A 17,387-nucleotide genomic window follows, 5' to 3' on the forward strand; every position below is an offset into this window, starting at 1 on the left:
TCTTCTGCAGTGAGAAGACAATGCCTAAAATTAAAAAACAAAAAAATGAAGTACCAGTATAGGATTTGAATCTTAAATAATACGATAAAAGAACTGAAACTACCTGGGTCAGGGGAGAAGGAAATAGAAGGATGTGCATAGTGAGGGGGAAAGGGAAGTTATGTAGGTCTTCAGAGTTTGGGGAACAAACTATGTACATCTGACTTTTAACCATGTTTGTGCATCATTTTGATAGCAAGAAAAACAAGCAAAGGGAGGAAAGGAGGAAGAAAGAAGGGCGAGAGGAAAGGATGAAGTGGGGAAAGGGAAAGCAGGGACGAGGAGAAGAGTGTTAAGAGAAATAATATGGATAAAAATGAAATGGAGCCTAATAGATTAAATATGGTTTTTAGAGAAAATGAACCAAAGTTCTTTTTACAATTATAAGCTTTAACTAAATATAGACTAGATCCCTGTGTCTCCTTTTTTACGCGGCAGCATCTGTAAGTGAAGACACTTTCTTACCATTGCTTCGCTCCCCATGCCTCAGCCTTCGACAGTCTCCCCACTCTCTCCCTTCTCCGTTATCATAGGCTATCACCTTTCCAAACTGGTCTGCCTGCTTCTTGCCCAATCTCCACCAAGCAGGCAAGTAATCTTTCTAAAGTTCAAAGCCAATCATAGACTTTCTTTCTTAAAACTCTTCAACAGTTTCCACTGCCTTTAGGATAAGGTTTGAACTCATTAACCTGGTGTATAAGACTTCATGATTTCACCTCTGATCACCTTTGGAGCTTTATTTCTAAACATTCCCACCCCACCCCATCTGAGCTCCACTCAGGCACACTGCAATCCTTTGTAGGTCCAGGCTGCTTCCACCTCTAGAATTGCTGCATTGCTGTGTCCTAGAGGTAAAAGTTCTTAAACTAAAATTATGTGTGTGTGTATCTATGTATGTATACACAAATGCACATCATAAAAAATTGCAAGTGATTCTGACATTATTTATAAGTTCCCTAACACCAACTTTGGACTCTAGTTTAAGAACCCCTTCCTTAAGGAATAAGCAAGCTTCCACTGATATCAAAAAGTTCTGAAATATATCATTCAGAATTTTTGCTCATAAAGCATATGTGAATTAGACATATTAACTATATTCTACATCACTGGAATGTTCTCTATTGCCCTTTCTCCCAAAGAAAGTTAGTTAAATTATTATTTTAAGGTAGTTTCCCTGAGAAGCAGTAACCCTAGTAGAAAACATCCTGTCACTGTTCTGAGAATAGTGAGATCCTAGAATATGAACACTTCTGCCTCATAAGAATGCCTGAGCATGCTGTTACCAAAAAAATAAAAAAAAAACTTTAAAAAACTGGATGATATTAGGTGAACAGCTGTGTAGAAAGGAGAATGTAAAAATAAAAACTGCATGCTGGAGCATCAAAATAGTAACCATGTACAGTATATGACTGTTTTTAATCAGATGAAGATTGAAGCTATTACATTTCAAATTGAATGTTATAAATTAGTTCAAGAATGCAGCTGAGCTCACATTTAATTAGAAATGTCCATGTTTAAATCATGAGGTACAGTAGCTGCCAACGAAGTAAAAGGGCAAAGGAAGGGAGAAGTACTCTGTCCAGACCCTCCTGTTGTCAACTGTCTCCTACGCTGGCCGAGAATCAGAGGTAGACCAGTCCTGATGTAATGAAGAACTTCATGTACTAGTTAATTTGAGATTTAATATAACCGAACATAATTGTTTTAAAGACAATTAAAATCATTATTCTGATCTGAACAATTCTGAACTCTTCATTTTCGTGTGAAACGTATTTTCCCCCATGCTGAATTTTAACTCTTTCTTAGAGGAAAAGTAAACCAAACTTTGGGCCAAGATTTCCCCAGAGAAATAATCCACAGATTGTCAGGTCATGTTAAAAATGCAGCACAAGCAGTGAGGTACACCTTTGGAAACAAGCCTCCTTTCCTATTTCTAGGGCTTGACGTAGCTCAGCTAGAGTCCAAATCTACATTCCAAATGTTACACACCTCCCTGTTACCTAAAAATGAGGCAATACCGCAGAGGATTTCTGAGGTCATAGAGAGAAGTCTGCAATCATCCTAAAGTGGACTTTCCCCCAAAGCTTATAGGCCTCTGAATCTCATAATTAACCAGCGAGACAGTCCAGGCAAAAGGTCTTTCTTCTCTCCCAATTTGCTTAATTCAAAAACACCTTAAGTGACATAGCTCAAATTTTCCAAATTAAACTTACCCCTGGGGCTGAAATCAAGCATGTGACAGTTCAGTTCTAAAGAAAATCTTAAAGAGAGTTGTGCACAAGAAAAAAAGAGAAGAAAAAAAAATCAGAGGAAAAAGGGGTAGGAGTTAACATTTAAGTGGGTTTTCAACCTCATCATTACCCCTGCTCAAGAAAATAGAACACAGATGGGCGAAACACACCATCGTTCTGCCCTGAAGAGTCTAAGGAACTCATTAAAAACTAGTGTTGTTTCCTCATGGTCCATCGTGGATTTGTAAGGGGACACAATGATTGATTGGCCGCATCCCACAGCATTGAGTGTTCCACCGCGTCGTGGGCTGTAAAGTGGAAGGATGAGTCACAAAGACACAGTGTGTGCCACTGCAACCCATGAAAGCCTATTGTTGACACAATTCTTCAAGGTCGATTTTTCCCAGGGAACTGAGGAGTGATTATATTGTCACAAGCTGTTCTGATTTGTAAAAATGGTTTCCATTAAGGAATAACACACTTCCCACAAACTTTCTCTTACTTCTGGCCACAGCTCCACACTCTTCTACTCCGACACCAGAGAGAGGGTAAATGGGAATCAGGTCCACTGCTCCCAGGCAAGGATGGATCCCCTCCTGAACCTCCATATCGACAGACTGGAAGGCTTCCAAGCAGGCAGCCAGAACGGAATTGCCTTAAAATTGTAAAATTAAAAAAAAATAAAATCATTAACATCTCAATTGCATCTAAAGAAGCAGCTATAATTATTATTGTCCTACCAGTTTGTTTTCCTTTCGTAAAATGTATAGAAGATTGATTTTTTTATCCAAAATAAAGAAAAATGTAAGATCCAACATTTTCCCTCTCCCCACCTCCCAAGTGTCATAAAGTTTCACATTTCTTCCAACTCTTTACTTCCCAAAGTAGAAGAAGTAAGCAAAGTTTATTGGTCTTAAAAAAACTTTGTATCTTTTTTTTACAATTGGTTACTTTCAATTTTTTCAACTTTATCAAATTAATGATAAAATTCTTTGTTATCTTCAGAATATTTTTTGAGTTTATATTAAAATATATTAAAATAGACAAACATCACCAATTCAATGAACATGAACTTGGGCAAACTCCAGGAGATAGCGAGGGACAGTCAGGCCTGGTATGCTATAGTTCATGCAAAGAGTCAGACATGACTTAGTGACTGAACAACAAAGACAAAAATACATTTTTAAAAGTATACCGTATGTATTTTAGTTTTGTTCTTATAACTAGATTTTCATTAAATTGTGTGTGTGTGTTAAGTAGCTTCAATCTTGTCCAACTCTTTGCAACGCCATGGACTGTAGCCTGCCAGGCTCCTCTGTCCGTGGAATTATCCTGGCATGAATGTTGGAGTGGGTTGCCATTTCCTTCTTCAGGTTCATTAAATTATTCTATCTAAATACATACAGACACCTCAGAGTGTTATTACTCTTGAGTTTTCATTAGCAGTGCAGTATGACCATTTTGGTCCTGCATTTGCTGAGAATTATCCATCAGCTCTTTGCTTTCCAAACAAACATACCTTTTGAGAAAAGACAATCTGCTAAATTGAAACCAAGTTTATCTGAAAATAATTTAAATTCTTTACCAAGCAATGCTAAGGATAATACAGATTTTTGTTTAATCAAGTATGATCCTTCAAATTCAAGCTGTCCCACTAAACCTTACAACAGGACACACGAAACCCATTTCATTTCACCCAGTGGACCATCTCAAGATTTCAGGCTCCTGACTCAAAACACAACTGCTTATCATGTTTCATTTCAAATCAACTTATCAGTGAAATCAAATTCAACACTATGACTTCACAGGTTAAAACCTGAAGATATTTTTCTTAACCACAAAAAATATGTGATCATCTTCAGGGAAAGAACGTTATTAAATACTGGACCCCAAGATTCATTTTAATGAAGAGGAAGTGGGAAATGCATATCTCAAAGATGTACCTGTTCAGAAAAACGATGAAATGCAGTTTTGAGGTAGACATCTTATGTATGGAGAAGGGTATTCAGATTAACACAGGAAATCAATGATTAAGGAGCATTTGGTTCTACTGGAAGCCGACCCTTCCCCAAAAGACATAGATAGAAAAAGAAACTGAAATCTTACCTAACTCATCAATAGAAGCTGCTATTGTAATGACTGATCTATTGTACTCTGGATCAGAAAATATATTGAGCACTGATACTTCAGGATGTCTCTGTCCTATATATAAAAACAACAGATAAATGCAAGAAGTTTTTTTCTCTGGTGAAACTTTAATACTTTATTTTTCTTGATACAACAAAATTTAGCTTAACAGAAAAATTTGGGAGAAGGGGTGACCTCTGAAGTGACACTGACTAGTCATGAAATTCATAGACAGCAATGTCCACTTCCTACATTGTCTTCCTTCAGAATCGGATGGCTCAGCTCAGATACTAGGCTTCGGTGTCTGTGAGAGACCTTCTCTTGCACTTGCTTCTGAATTTGTCGAAGTTCTCTTAACTCAGTCCAAGATGATAGCCTCTTCTATTACCAAATCGTATCACACTAAATTCTGTTCCCTTTCAATCTCATCTACGCCTTGTCAATTTTTCCTTCCAAACCCAGAGATCAAACTGGATCAAAAAATAACATCTGGAAAAACTAGGATAGGCCAATTAGTGCCTAGAACAGAGGTTCCTGGGATACATGCACCTGCCTATTAGAAACCGTCCTGACTCCAGCATCTCCTTTTCAAAGGCCACCAACAGCCTTCAGATGTTAACGACTTCCAGCCTTCAGCCACGTGTGACTCACTGAAATGTGTAACCTGGAGGAGAAAGCTGCCATACCCTTGTATGGTGGCCACCCATAACCTCGTACTTATTTTTGAAGTTTATAAGCCTTGCTCAAGCTCCTTAAAAGTTCCTCGTATGCCTACAAAAGCAAATTCAAAGTGAAGGACAAAAGTTTTCAGGCGGTAATTAAGCCTTTCACTATGCCATTATACCTTTGTCGCCCTGTCCCCTGGCAGCTTAACAATTAATCTTTTCAAGGAGAGGGAAAATAAGTTACATACGGAACTACAGAGCTTACAGCAGCCTTATGCTATTAATTTTAATAATGTGAAAAGATAAACTTATGTCACTCACTCATAGCCAAATGAGCATCTACAGAGACCTACCCTGGTGTAGGTCTAAAATTTATAACTCAGCTTTCTTTACATAAGACCTTTCAGACCATTTAAATGTTTTCACATTGCTTAATTGGAAAAAATATAGGTGATATAGTTTGATTCCACTCACTTAAAAATAAATGCCTTTAAAGTGTCTGTAAAACAGCAGGTCATTTTCTTAACTAGTGCTACCTTCCCTGCATTTTTAAAACTATGAAAGACAGAGCAGGAATGAGATCATACAACCTCCTTTTTATGTATTTTTTTCAACATACTTTAGCTTTTAGAAGAAAAGAGATAATTTTTTTTTCATCCAAAATCTTCTTCTGAAAAGCTTTTATTCTCAGTTTCATATGATTCAATTGATTCAAATGCTGAAAGAATGAAACACTCTCTCCTGCAATTTCTTAAGCATGCATATAGAAAAAAAATTACTTCTGGCAGGAGGAGCTGTCAGTATGAATCTCAGCAGAAGTAAATTGTTTGGTATTTGTAATGGAGTATAATAGCTATAATTCCATTTGAGCTGCTGCCACTAATAAGCTGATAAAAACTGTGAGTTGAGACCCAAGCGTCCATCAGTGTGTGACTTCCACAAATGTCTCTGCCCAGTCACTCAATCACAGAATGTGTCTCTGCACATTCACCCAATCCCATTAGATGTACTATCTGACAATGTGGGGCCCAAGCTGGCTCTTCCCACAAAGAGAATGCATAAGCACAGCTGCATGCTGACTCCAGAGGAGTTTTCTTATCAGCAATTATCAGGAATTTTCACAGACATTCCTAGCCCCTCAAAGTTGCTAGATGGTAACTTAAATGTACTCAGTGTTAGAAATGGGCCTAGGAAAAGCACCTCTCTCTCATGAAAAGCAATAATCAAATCAGAAATTAAAATAGACTGTTTCAAATGCTTCAGGGCTATGACCCTAATACTCACCTCTTGCCAAAAAGCTGTTGATTTAATTACAAAGCTTTTGTATTTAAGTGATGGTAAACCTGTAAATACACTATGTTTTTTGTATGTGTGAAAGTCAAAACAAATAATATCTAGAACTATATGTCATCATATGAACATTTTAACAAAGGTTAAGAAAAGAGAGAAAGAGTAGCATCTCTAATAGTAAATACTGGTCCGGGGGTAAAGGAGACTTGAGTTTCAGTCTTCTGAATCTGAACAGCTGAATGATCTTACATACATCACTTAAATGCCTAAGAGTCTTTATACGGAGAAAATGGAGAAGAAATATTAATGCTGTAATGACAGCCTGGGCTTTGCTGGCAGGAATACTTTCGGTATTTGACAAGTTTATTTTTTATTTAACCTGCTGAATAAAAAGCATAATGAATTATGCTCATTCTATTAACGATCATACACATGGCCCATGAGGGAAACATTAAGCCTGTATATCCTCTTCAGGAGTCTGTCAATATCCTGAACAATGTGCATTTCAGACACTCTCTCCAATGTGAAGAAATATACTTGTGGATGGTATGCAGGCATTTGGAAGAGAATGTATGTGCACATCTGAGTAAGTGATCTATCTCAGCATTGTGGAGCCAAGCTATGATAGCCCAAGAACAAGGGAGAAAATTCAGGAAGAAAGCAGAAGTGTGTTCTATGGACATTATCAGCAGAATAAAAACATTATTCTTATTATCAAAACACTACATATTCACATCTGTTGCCTGTTGTTCCTACCATTTCTTTCAAGAAGAGCAGCTTTCGCTATGTTCTCAACAATGTACTTTTTTCTGGCTTCTGAAATGTTTAATAAACAGGCAGCCAAACGGAGCCCCACTCGGCAAGAAGACATGGTGATTTTCTTCTAGAATAGGAGAAAAACAAATCTTTATTTTGGTTTCTACAGTTTATTCATATTTTCACATTCATTAAACATTTAAAAAGTCATAGCTGTTTGGAAACCAGGTAGTCATAACATGAATACTTTACTATTTCATTCATAGGTAACACCTAAAGGATAATATCTCTCATTGACTCAGCCAAAAAACCATGCACATGTGGTCATGCACATATGAACATGTGAAGACAGTAATACACTAGAAAATATCCATCAAGTTACTCAATCTGAATTCTGTCATGGGAAACTTTTTCATTACAGTATGTCACTCCCTTTTAAATATTGCCTTCTACAGTTTAATCCCGTTTTTGAAGTATGATACTTTTGTTAAATAAGATTATTGGGGAAATACAGAAAAGAGAAATGAGAGCTTACTTAGTATGCTGATTCTTACAAAAACTATTCTAACAGAAAGGGTACCTCCACTAGCCATGCCATGGATAGTACATGAACAAATAATGGAGATTCACTTGGAGGTTTTAAATGACAACTATTTGACTAAGTTCCTCTTGTACTTGGATCTCCATAGTCCCTAAATCAGTTTAAAATCTTTCACAGGACTTTGTACATTGAACTGAAAGCTGACATGGAGTACTTGGATATGTTACTCAATAATCAGCCAAAAATGTGACTGATTTCTTTGAAAATGGAATCATCATACAAGTTTTGGAGGTTGCTTTGACTTTCTTCAGTACCCCAGAAGGGTATTTTCAACTAGTTATCTTTCCAAACTTCAAATAATATTATGAACTTAAGTTTAAACATTGCAAAACAAAAAAATTCCCCCTTTTTAAGATCAGGTCATCGTATTTCCACCCCTTTTAAATATAGCTAAAAGTGAATAAACTCTTGAGCTCATTCAGTGAATTTTACTGTGGAACATTTTGTGACAGGTCAAGTCCTCCCTGTGAGGGATACGGCAGAGAATGGTGTACAACTCTGAGACACACATTAAACTCATAAGTTAAAGCTAACATGCTGTGGTGTAATTAATAGTGTTCTCCGTGTATAAATCCAATGGCTTCTGTTCACTAGGACTGTTCGTTGGCCTGATCATTTTAACCCAAGAGGAGATAACAGGGCTTCACCGTTAGTTCAAGTTTTCACATTGTGACCATCATCTCACGACTGAAAATTCAGGAAAAACAGGGTCATTAGGCTTCTGTAGACATTAATAACTGCTGCAATAGAGCAGCTCAGACCTCTCTCGTTTCTATGTAAACAAAAAATTGCTTTACACAAGGGGTGTGGGCGTCTTCTGGCTTTCATTTGTTTTCAGTGTGTTTATGTAGCTTAATTGTCTCATCAGGCACTTTCCCAACATAATTATGCTTTTTAACAAATGGTGTTTATGGCAACCCCTAACAGTGCAAAAGAAAGGATTAGTTTCATCCTCTCATTCCACATTTTGATTCCCTGTGGACAGCTAAATCACACAAAGATGGTGTTAGAAAAATCGACCTTCACTGCAAAAGCTGAAAGTAGCGGCAATATCAGGCTTTTGGCGAGCACTCAGGCTTATTAGTAGAAAGGGCAAGTCTTTCTCTTCCTCCTCTTCCTCTAAGAATTTGACCCCGAGCAAGATCCCAAACACCTGTGGTTTGAGAGGATGATCGTAATTCGCCCACCCCTTCGATCACCTTTGGGATTACTTCCGGCTAGAGACCCAAAACCTGCCTCCCTCGGAGGAACTGGATGGACCTGCGCGGAGCACAGCAGGCCCTAATGGCTCTGCCACATCACCTGCGTCCGGCGCACGCACCACCGTTAGCACTTTTAGGGCCGCAGAGGCTCGTCCAGGAGGCATAGCGCAGTGTGGGGCAGACGCCGCCACTGGCACTCCCTGAGCGGCCCCTCGCGGGTTCTAGCGTGGAGTGGCCCAGAGCCACGTGAGACGAGGGGTGGGCCGAGGGGTAAAACCGAGGGACTCGCTGTGGGCCCCGGGGGAAACCAGCAAGGGGATCAGCGTCCGCGGGAGGCGGGGCCGGGAGCCAGGGGCGGCCGGCTGCGGCGCTACCGGGGGCCCGTGTCGAGCTTGCAGCCACCTCGGCTGTTCCGCGGTTTGCGGAGGACCCACCTGCGCGCGCGGATGGCGGCGGGGTAGGACAGCGCCGAGCCCCAGTCGCCGCGCGTGACCAGTGCGCCGCTTCCGCCGCCGGCCCCGCCTCCCGGGCGCACTCCAGCCCCACCGCCCGCTTACTGGGCTCTGAGCTTCCTTCCTGACTCTACCCGACACGACCGCGTGCTGCGTCCCGGAGAGCTTAACCTTTCTTCCAGAAGTGCCTTTCCACCCAGACTGCTTTTACTTGGAACTCTCCACGGTTGTCTTGTAAATGAATGACTTTTTAAAAGAGAATTAGAACCTAATGATGAGGTCATTACTCATTGATCGTACACCAGCAGGGGGCTCTTTTCTCTATTTACACAGACACACACGTTCCTCCCCCGCCTTACCCCTCCCCCACACCCCTTTGATAAATTCCCTCCTGAGAAACACTGTCCGCGACCGACTGTGAATATGATCTGGACCAAGACAAAAGCATATACCCGTTTAGTCAAAATTACAACGAGTAGGAACCAGGCATTAAGCATTTCCCTTTTTTCTATGCCAGTGAACCTTGAGAATACATTTCTCTTCCAAAAAAAAAAAATCAGGACCTGCTTTTTTTCTTTTTAATGTAACAAGGATTAAATGTCACCATTTTGATCCAATTTTGTTCCTGAAGTGAAATAATCACTAAATAACTACTTGGGCGGAATACATTAATTTTTAAATCTATTTTTTATTTTCTAATTATACTTTTTAAACACAGATTTGAGGAAATTAACATTTATGTGGACATTTGGTTTCTAGCCTAATGTGGCATAAAAATAAGTAACATAATGAGTGTTAAAAAAAATCAGGTTCATGATGCTTCTCACATCATCATCATTGTACTTAGATGTCACAACAGTATTATGTGCGATTGTGTCAGATCCAGCCTTCTCCATCTCAGAGTGTTGGCAGGTAGGAGGGTTGTTGGCAAGAGGAGGGGTGTTAACCTCAGGATCCTGGATCCTTTCCAAGGCTGGTAATTACATTCTGCCAGCCAAAATTCATCCCATAATTTTAATTGGATAAATCCTTTCTGGCCTAAGCTACTGCTATGCCTGTCAAACTGTTGCCACATTTCACCCCAGAGGTGTCTGTGTTTTAGTTGCAAGAATCAGTCCCTTTGAGGTTGGTTTATCAGTTTAAATCCTCAAAGAGCTTTGAGACCCTAAGGAATTAAATATATATTTGAGGGTTTTTTTCCTATTGACTCTGCATAGAAAATGTATAAAATAGATTTATATGCATGTTAATGTCTGTTATCTAATGTCAGCAGATAATTTTGAGAGCTCTTTAACCAGATCAACATCCCTACCTTTCTCTTCTTTCTAGAAATTCTTATTGCCCATAGCTTTAACTTCCAGTTTCCAAAAAGTACCGAAGTATCCAAAGTTTCTTTCCATGGAGGACAATAGAAGTGAAGCCCTTATTTTTCACCTTTCCAACAATCCCATGAGATAACTTGCTAAAACAAAAGACAGAGGAGTAACACTACACCTAGTCTTCTCATATCCCTCCAGAGAAGACACGGGCTTCACGGTTATAGCTATAGCATCTGCCAGGACTAAATCTTCCTCGCCATATCTCCTAATCCTCTTTGTGAGAATCACTCTCGCTTCCAGAACTGCTGGGGCATCAAGTAAGATAAGGCCTCTGAAAGCATCAACACAGAGGAGTTACTCTGTAAACCTTGTCCTTTTCTCCACTCTAGTCATGTCAAACACAAATGGAGAGAAAGCAGGGCCCAGGGTTCTTTTAGAAGAGGGGCAGCCTCTGCCCCTGCCTGAGGACTGTAAGCATATCTTTTTGAAAAAGACAAGGAGACGGATAGCAGCAAGGCTGATGAGAAGTTTAGCATTGAGATTGAAAGTCTTTTGCTGTCTTCAGGAATGGAAAATTACCCAGTGTTAGTTTATCACATGTAATTCTGCCCTGTTTTAAAAGAGTGTACGTCATATTTACAATTACGTATATTAAACATCTCATTTTTGTTTAACTTAGCATGCTTCGGAGGGACATTTTCATACTTTTTGGGTTAATGTGTTACTTTGATTCCTCATTTCTCCTGCTGTAAATCCACATTCTGGGCATTAGTTGTTTTGCTGGTTGTGGATTCTGTCCAGAAACAAGTAAGTACTGGAAAGAGAACAGCTCAAAGTCCCAGTGTCACTTCCAACAATGACAACTGCTTCCAAACACTCCCATAGCTTCCCTATGAGACAAAAGGACACTTTTCTATATTCTTCATTTTCATTTTTGCAAGCAGACAGAAAACAGTTCTTGTTCTTGGTCCATCAGAGTTGAGGCGGGTCAAAGAGGGAGGCTGCGCTCAGGCGGGGCTCCGCAAATGCACTTGAATCCAGAGCCCAGTGCTGCTTGAGTGGAGCTGGGACTAGGGTGAGTGAGGGAGCCATTCGGCTCAGGCACAAAATACAAGGGGTGCCAAAAACTGCAGTAATGCAATACTTTAAGAAGTCAATACAAAACAATAAATCAATGCTGAACAAAATATCAAAATTTTAAGTAACATCAGGAGCCTGTTTTGCACTTGTCAGCTCAGTCACACTCACCTCACCCTGTGGTTGTGTTCCCCTCCGTGCCAGCCCGTTTCTGATTGTAGGGTTGAGAAGAAACTATGCCACTCTGCCTTGCCTACATCCTCTCTTCTGCCCCTGAAATGGGCAACAAAATCAAAAATATCAAGGGTAGAAATTTCCAGGCCAGCAGATACATATAATTTATAGTTTGTTCAAGAGTTTCATTATTCTTGCCTGGAGAATTCCATGGACAGAGGAGCCTGACGGGCTACAGTCCAAGGGGTCGCAGGGGGTCAGACACGACTGAGCAACTCACATGACACACACAAGAGTTTCATGTATAGGAGACTTGGCCAATTTGAAGGCAAATCCTTATTAGGACAAGCAAAAGAATCAACTCTACTAACAATCCATTTTACTACCTACTTACCTGATGCATTTCAGAATATGGTAATCAGAAAGCTTCCTATTGTGCTATGGAATTTTGAAATAATGTTTTAAAGAACATTTTAATTAATACAATGAATCATTTTCTCCTATCATATTCTTAGCATTTATCCGTGTTCGGAGAAATATGAGTAGAAAATTTCTCTTGGAAAGATAGACAGTCCAGTGGTTAGAACTCTGAGCTTCCACAGCAGGGAGCACAGTTTGATTCTTCGGGTGGGTACTAAGATCCCAAGCAGTGCAGGAAAAAAAGAGGAAAAAAGAAGTCTAATTCCCTGTGCAATTTTTCTAAGATTACACTTTCACCATATTTTTGCACTATGTCAGATTTCATTCTGCCTTCTTCCCTCCTCTGGGAACTTGAGAAGAATTTTGTTTCTTCTTTCATATAAATGTGGTTTGACAAATGAAGAATTAAAAAAGAGCGACTTTAGTTGTCACTCTGGGACAAGTTAAGTGCAGAAGCGGATTTACTTGTTTGGATTAAATTATTTGAATTATGTGATATTATGGAATATGTGTTCTATTAGTCATTTTCTAAATAGCAAACAGGCTTCACTGCTGCCTTATTTAGCGTGGGGAAACTGTGTTATTCATTTATTTTAAACAAAGGAAAGGAGCTTGATATCCGGAAAGAAGTTACAATAACTAAGAGAAATAATTCCATTGGCCTTACATTTTTACCTTTAATCATGGGAAATGGATCTCTAGCCATTTTTGTCTTAATGAAGGGGAAAAAAAAAGACAGAGAAATTGCCAGAATTAACAAGTTTTAATCTTTAGTAATATTTGGGAAATATCTTTCCCTTTACACAACATGGACTGGATTCTTCCTCTTTAGTTGACTGATCTCTTTATCATGAAAGACCAGTAGACTACAATGTAAGCATAGTTACTAGCTTAAGTTGGAATCCCTTGTTATGCATTCTATTCCTTCATAGCTGGAATATCTCCTATAACTAGCCAAAAAAAAGTAAGTCTATGATCTATTCATCCTTTAACTCATTCCTTTCCTTTTTTGCCTTCCACATGGTCATTTCTTTATGCATTCCTTCATTATGCAGCCTAGGTGTCAAATGGAAAGAAGTGTCTCCCAGAGCCTCTCTCCAAAGCTGTTTAAAAAAAAAAAAAAACCTATTGTTTGTACTGCAGAGGAAGAGCGATCCCTAAAATTGACTTTGAGTTTTTGCTGAAAATTTGTCTTAATTTATGAGACTACAGTAATTCATAAAATGTATCTTTATCCACAAAAACGCTGAGAATGTTTAGAAACATTTCCCCTAAGTAACATGAATTTTTGGTGCATTATGAGGTTTAATCAGTATCTACTTAAGAAATCCAACTAGTAGGTGATGACTGCCAACTTTTATTAAGAAAAATGACACATCTTGTGACAGACAGTCCAGTAGTGTTCAGTCATGCTCTGTGCACTTGTAGGCACTTTTGTGTTATTGTTGTTTAATGTCCTAGGTACATGCAAGTGAATGCCAGCTCTTATTGACACCAACAGGATAACCTCTTGCATGCACAGGAATCTGAGACCCTGAGCAGAAGCATCCTGTGATGTCTGCAGGCCCTAATTCCCACGTGTGTTCGGAGCCATCCCTTGCTCTGAAAAGGAGAGAACCAGTTCTCCTGCTCTTGGGCAGATCTGCAAGGTCTGTCTCTGCAGGGAATTCAAACTGAAGGTTCAAGGGATTTTGAACCTTCTGGATTTGTACTGCTGATTTGTTTGTCTTTTACTGTCTGGTTCAGTGTTTGAAAGGATTTAACTTTTTAAAATCGTGTCTTCTCATTACATTTAAATAAAAAATGTCTAATTTCAGAGGAAAAAGTGGAAAAGTTAAAAACTTTTGGTACTGTTATTTTTAATATTTTCTTTATCCTACTTTGTGCCTCTCAGTTATTATTGAAATCTTACTTGAAGTTCTGTGTTTTTAAAAAAAGATTTGAAAATAAAAACTCATAGAATCTCAGGTCGGAAGGGACCTTAGAAATTCTTGTAATGTTTGTTCAAACAGTGTCGGACCTGGAACAAATAGGCAGTAGGGTTGGAAGCAGAGTTTGTGATAAAGTAGGGTTAGGCTAGGCAGTGGGGTGTCCCTGCAGTCCTGCACTTTAACCCCCTAACTGCTGCTTCCATGGGCCCTCTGAACTCTAAGGTGCCTTTGAAAACAACTGACTTGTTCAACTACTTTTCTGGGGTTTGAAACTCTTTTTGTGACATCATACTAAGGTCTCATCTTTTGAAGATTAACCTTCTATATTGAATCGAATCCATGATACTGTCTCAAAACACAAGCACTGTAGAAAATCCACACTACTTTTTAAAATTATTGGATGGGTTTTAATAGTATTTTTCTGTGGAGGAAAATAAATACGAATGGATCTTCAAATCTGAAATGATCCATCAAGGGTTTTAATCAATACTTGTGGAAATGTGGTACAGAAACCAGAAGGATAAAGATTCGGGGGAAGGAGAAAAAAAAAGACTCAAAAAGACACAATCAAATAGAGTAGACAGTTATAGTCAGACAACAGGCAAGGATGAAAGTGGTTTGGATCCTTTATCGCTGACGGGTTCAGGAGACTGTAACACAGCCCAGCCCTTCTCGGTGCCTCTGTCACTTTTGACATCAGTATTTTCATTTCCCTATTTGGGGCAAAAGAACGGCAGTGTTCCTCATAGGAGAGTTCTGTATTTTATTTATATCTGGAGCTGATTTTTCTTTTTTGAAAACCCCCTTTCAATTTTTTTTCTTTTATTTCATGTTACGCCATTTGATCAATGGGCTTAAATTCTGAATGACAATAGAACTGGTCTGTAGCAGTGGTTTCAGCTACCCATATTTTAAAGCTGAATTTAAATTACAAATGTTAAAATATTAAGTGAAAAATATACAATAAAAATACATTTTGTAAATCAAGATCAAATATCCACTTGATAGCTACTAATTTACTCAAGTGAAATCCAAATAAGTCTTAATCTTTGAGTTTTCTTCATTTATTGACGTAAGACATAAAAAAGACCCCAGTGTTTTTTAGGCCAACATGAATGGACCTAGAGATTATCATACTAATTGAAGCAAGTCAGACAGAGAAAGGCAAATATCATATGATATCATTCTATGTGGAATCTAAAAAAATGATACAAATAAACTTATTTACAGAACAGAAACTGACTCACAGACATAGAAAACAAACTTACGGTTACCAAAGGGAAAAGGTGGAAAGAAGAGATAAATTAGGAATTTGAGAGGAACATATACATACTACTATATATAAAATAGATAAACAACAGAGGTCTACAGCATAGCACAGGGAACTATACTCAATATTTTGTAATTACCTATATGGGAAAGAAATCTGAAAAAGAATATAAATATTCTTTTATATATATCATATATAAAACTGAATCACTTTGCTGTACACCTGAAACTAATACAACATTGCAAATCAACTATATACTTCAATGAAAAACATTTTTAAAAGACCCCAATGGTTCATTTCCCTAAAACATTTTTGAATTATTCAAAGTATAAAACATATGTTAACTATTCCAATCTAATTAGATTGTTTAAAACATTGATAAAAGTACAAATAGAGAAGACTGTGTGCAGGAAAGATATTTTAAAAATTTATCCTGGGTCAACCTATAATAGTTACTGATATAGGAATAAACCAATCAGAAGACTGTATATTCTGCAAGATAACTTGATCTTCTCAAATATGTCCAGCCTTAAACATCAAATACATTAATAGGAATATATTATACTTTGTTCATTATAATGAAGTTAAAATATCTATAATAATACAAATTTTATAGATGAAAAATGGTATTTTCTTTATAGATATTGTGACTTTGATGGTTGTAATATAAATCAAAGAATATATAGTGTTTAATATATCTAATAGATTGACTTTATAACTATAAAACAGTGTTAAAGATAAAAATAAACCTGAAATACAGCTCATGAAACACTTTAAGGATGTGAAACCCAGACCTAAAAAAGTTAAGTGATTGCCACATGTCTAGTGTGTGTGTGTGTATGTGCATGTGTGTTAGTTGCTCAGTCATGTCTGACTCTTTGGGACCCCATGGACTGTAGCCCACCCTAGGCTCCTCTGTCCACGGAATTCTCCAGGCAAGAATATTGGAGTAGGTAGCCATTCTCTTCACTAGGGGATCTTCCTGATTCAGGGATTAAACCCAGATCTTCTGCATTGCAGGCAGCTCCTTTACTGTCTGAGCCACCAGGGAAGCCCATGTCTAGTATCAGTCTTCTATTTTAAAAATTCAGTGTTTGGAAGATGGAATCCAAGACCCTTCTCTGTGGGGTCCCATCTATATACTTTTAACCGATTTTCTCCTTTCCTTTTCCTAACCCTCCTCCTTAGCTTAATCTCATAGCACAACAGTATACTGTTCACCAAACATACTTTGAACTACTGTATGTCTCTGGCTTTGCTTGTGCTTTATTCAAAATTTTATTCTATGACCACCCTCCACCCACCTAGTAAACAATCTCCACCTCTAGGACGCCTTCCTGAATTCTGCCATCTTCTCCAAAATTCATCATACTCTTCTGTGTTCTCAGAACATCTTACCACTGAAATATTTATCACATATTATTGTTATATTATTTCATAAGTGTCTCTCTTCTTCCTTTAGACTCAACAGGAATAAGGTAGTTCTTGTCTTTTTAATCCCTAGAGTTTAGTGCAGTCTTGAGTTGTAGACACTTTGTAAGAATTTGTTCAAGAGTGAATTAATGGACTGATGGGTAGATTTATCCATTTATGCAGATACTTATTATATATGAACTATTTGATGAAAAAACTGACAAACCAACAAAGGAGTGAACAAATAGGTCATTTTTTTATCTTAGCACTATCAATATTTAGGGGAGGATAATTCTTTGTTGTGGAGGTTGTCCTGTGCATTGTAGAGTGTCTAGCAGCTTCCTTGACCTATCCCCACTAGATGCCAGCAGCAGCAAACCCCTCAAGTTGTGACAAAAATGCCTCTAGTCTTTGCCAAAG

General features: G+C 38.3%; 1 protein-coding gene across 5 annotated transcripts in view; it reads right to left on the bottom strand.

Moving 5' to 3' along the window:
• FTCDNL1 (formiminotransferase cyclodeaminase N-terminal like) overlaps positions 1-17,387 on the bottom strand; it is an 85,508-nt gene that overhangs the window by 32,285 nt on the left and 35,836 nt on the right. For 3 of the 5 annotated variants that reach the window (XR_014078684.1, XR_014078683.1, XM_081576149.1), the window contains exons 1-4: positions 9,346-9,431; positions 7,109-7,235; positions 4,377-4,472; positions 2,773-2,925 (exon numbers count right to left, since the gene is read on the bottom strand). Coding sequence is in view for 2 of the 5 variants with exons in the window: in XM_081576149.1 (XP_081432275.1) it covers positions 2,773-2,925; positions 4,377-4,472; positions 7,109-7,223 (364 nt within the window). In the remaining 3 variants the exon portion in view is untranslated. Of the gene's footprint in view, positions 1-2,772; positions 2,926-4,376; positions 4,473-7,108; positions 7,236-9,345; positions 9,432-11,930; positions 12,033-17,387 lie in introns of those variants that run through there. The other 2 variants (XR_014078682.1, XM_081576150.1) reach the window with 2 other exon arrangements.

The sequence above is a fragment of the Giraffa tippelskirchi genome, chromosome 3, assembly GCF_054371585.1.
Source record: "Giraffa tippelskirchi isolate mGirTip1 chromosome 3, T2T-mGirTip1v1.2.pri, whole genome shotgun sequence".
In the NCBI taxonomy this organism is placed as follows: domain Eukaryota; kingdom Metazoa; phylum Chordata; class Mammalia; order Artiodactyla; family Giraffidae; genus Giraffa; species Giraffa tippelskirchi.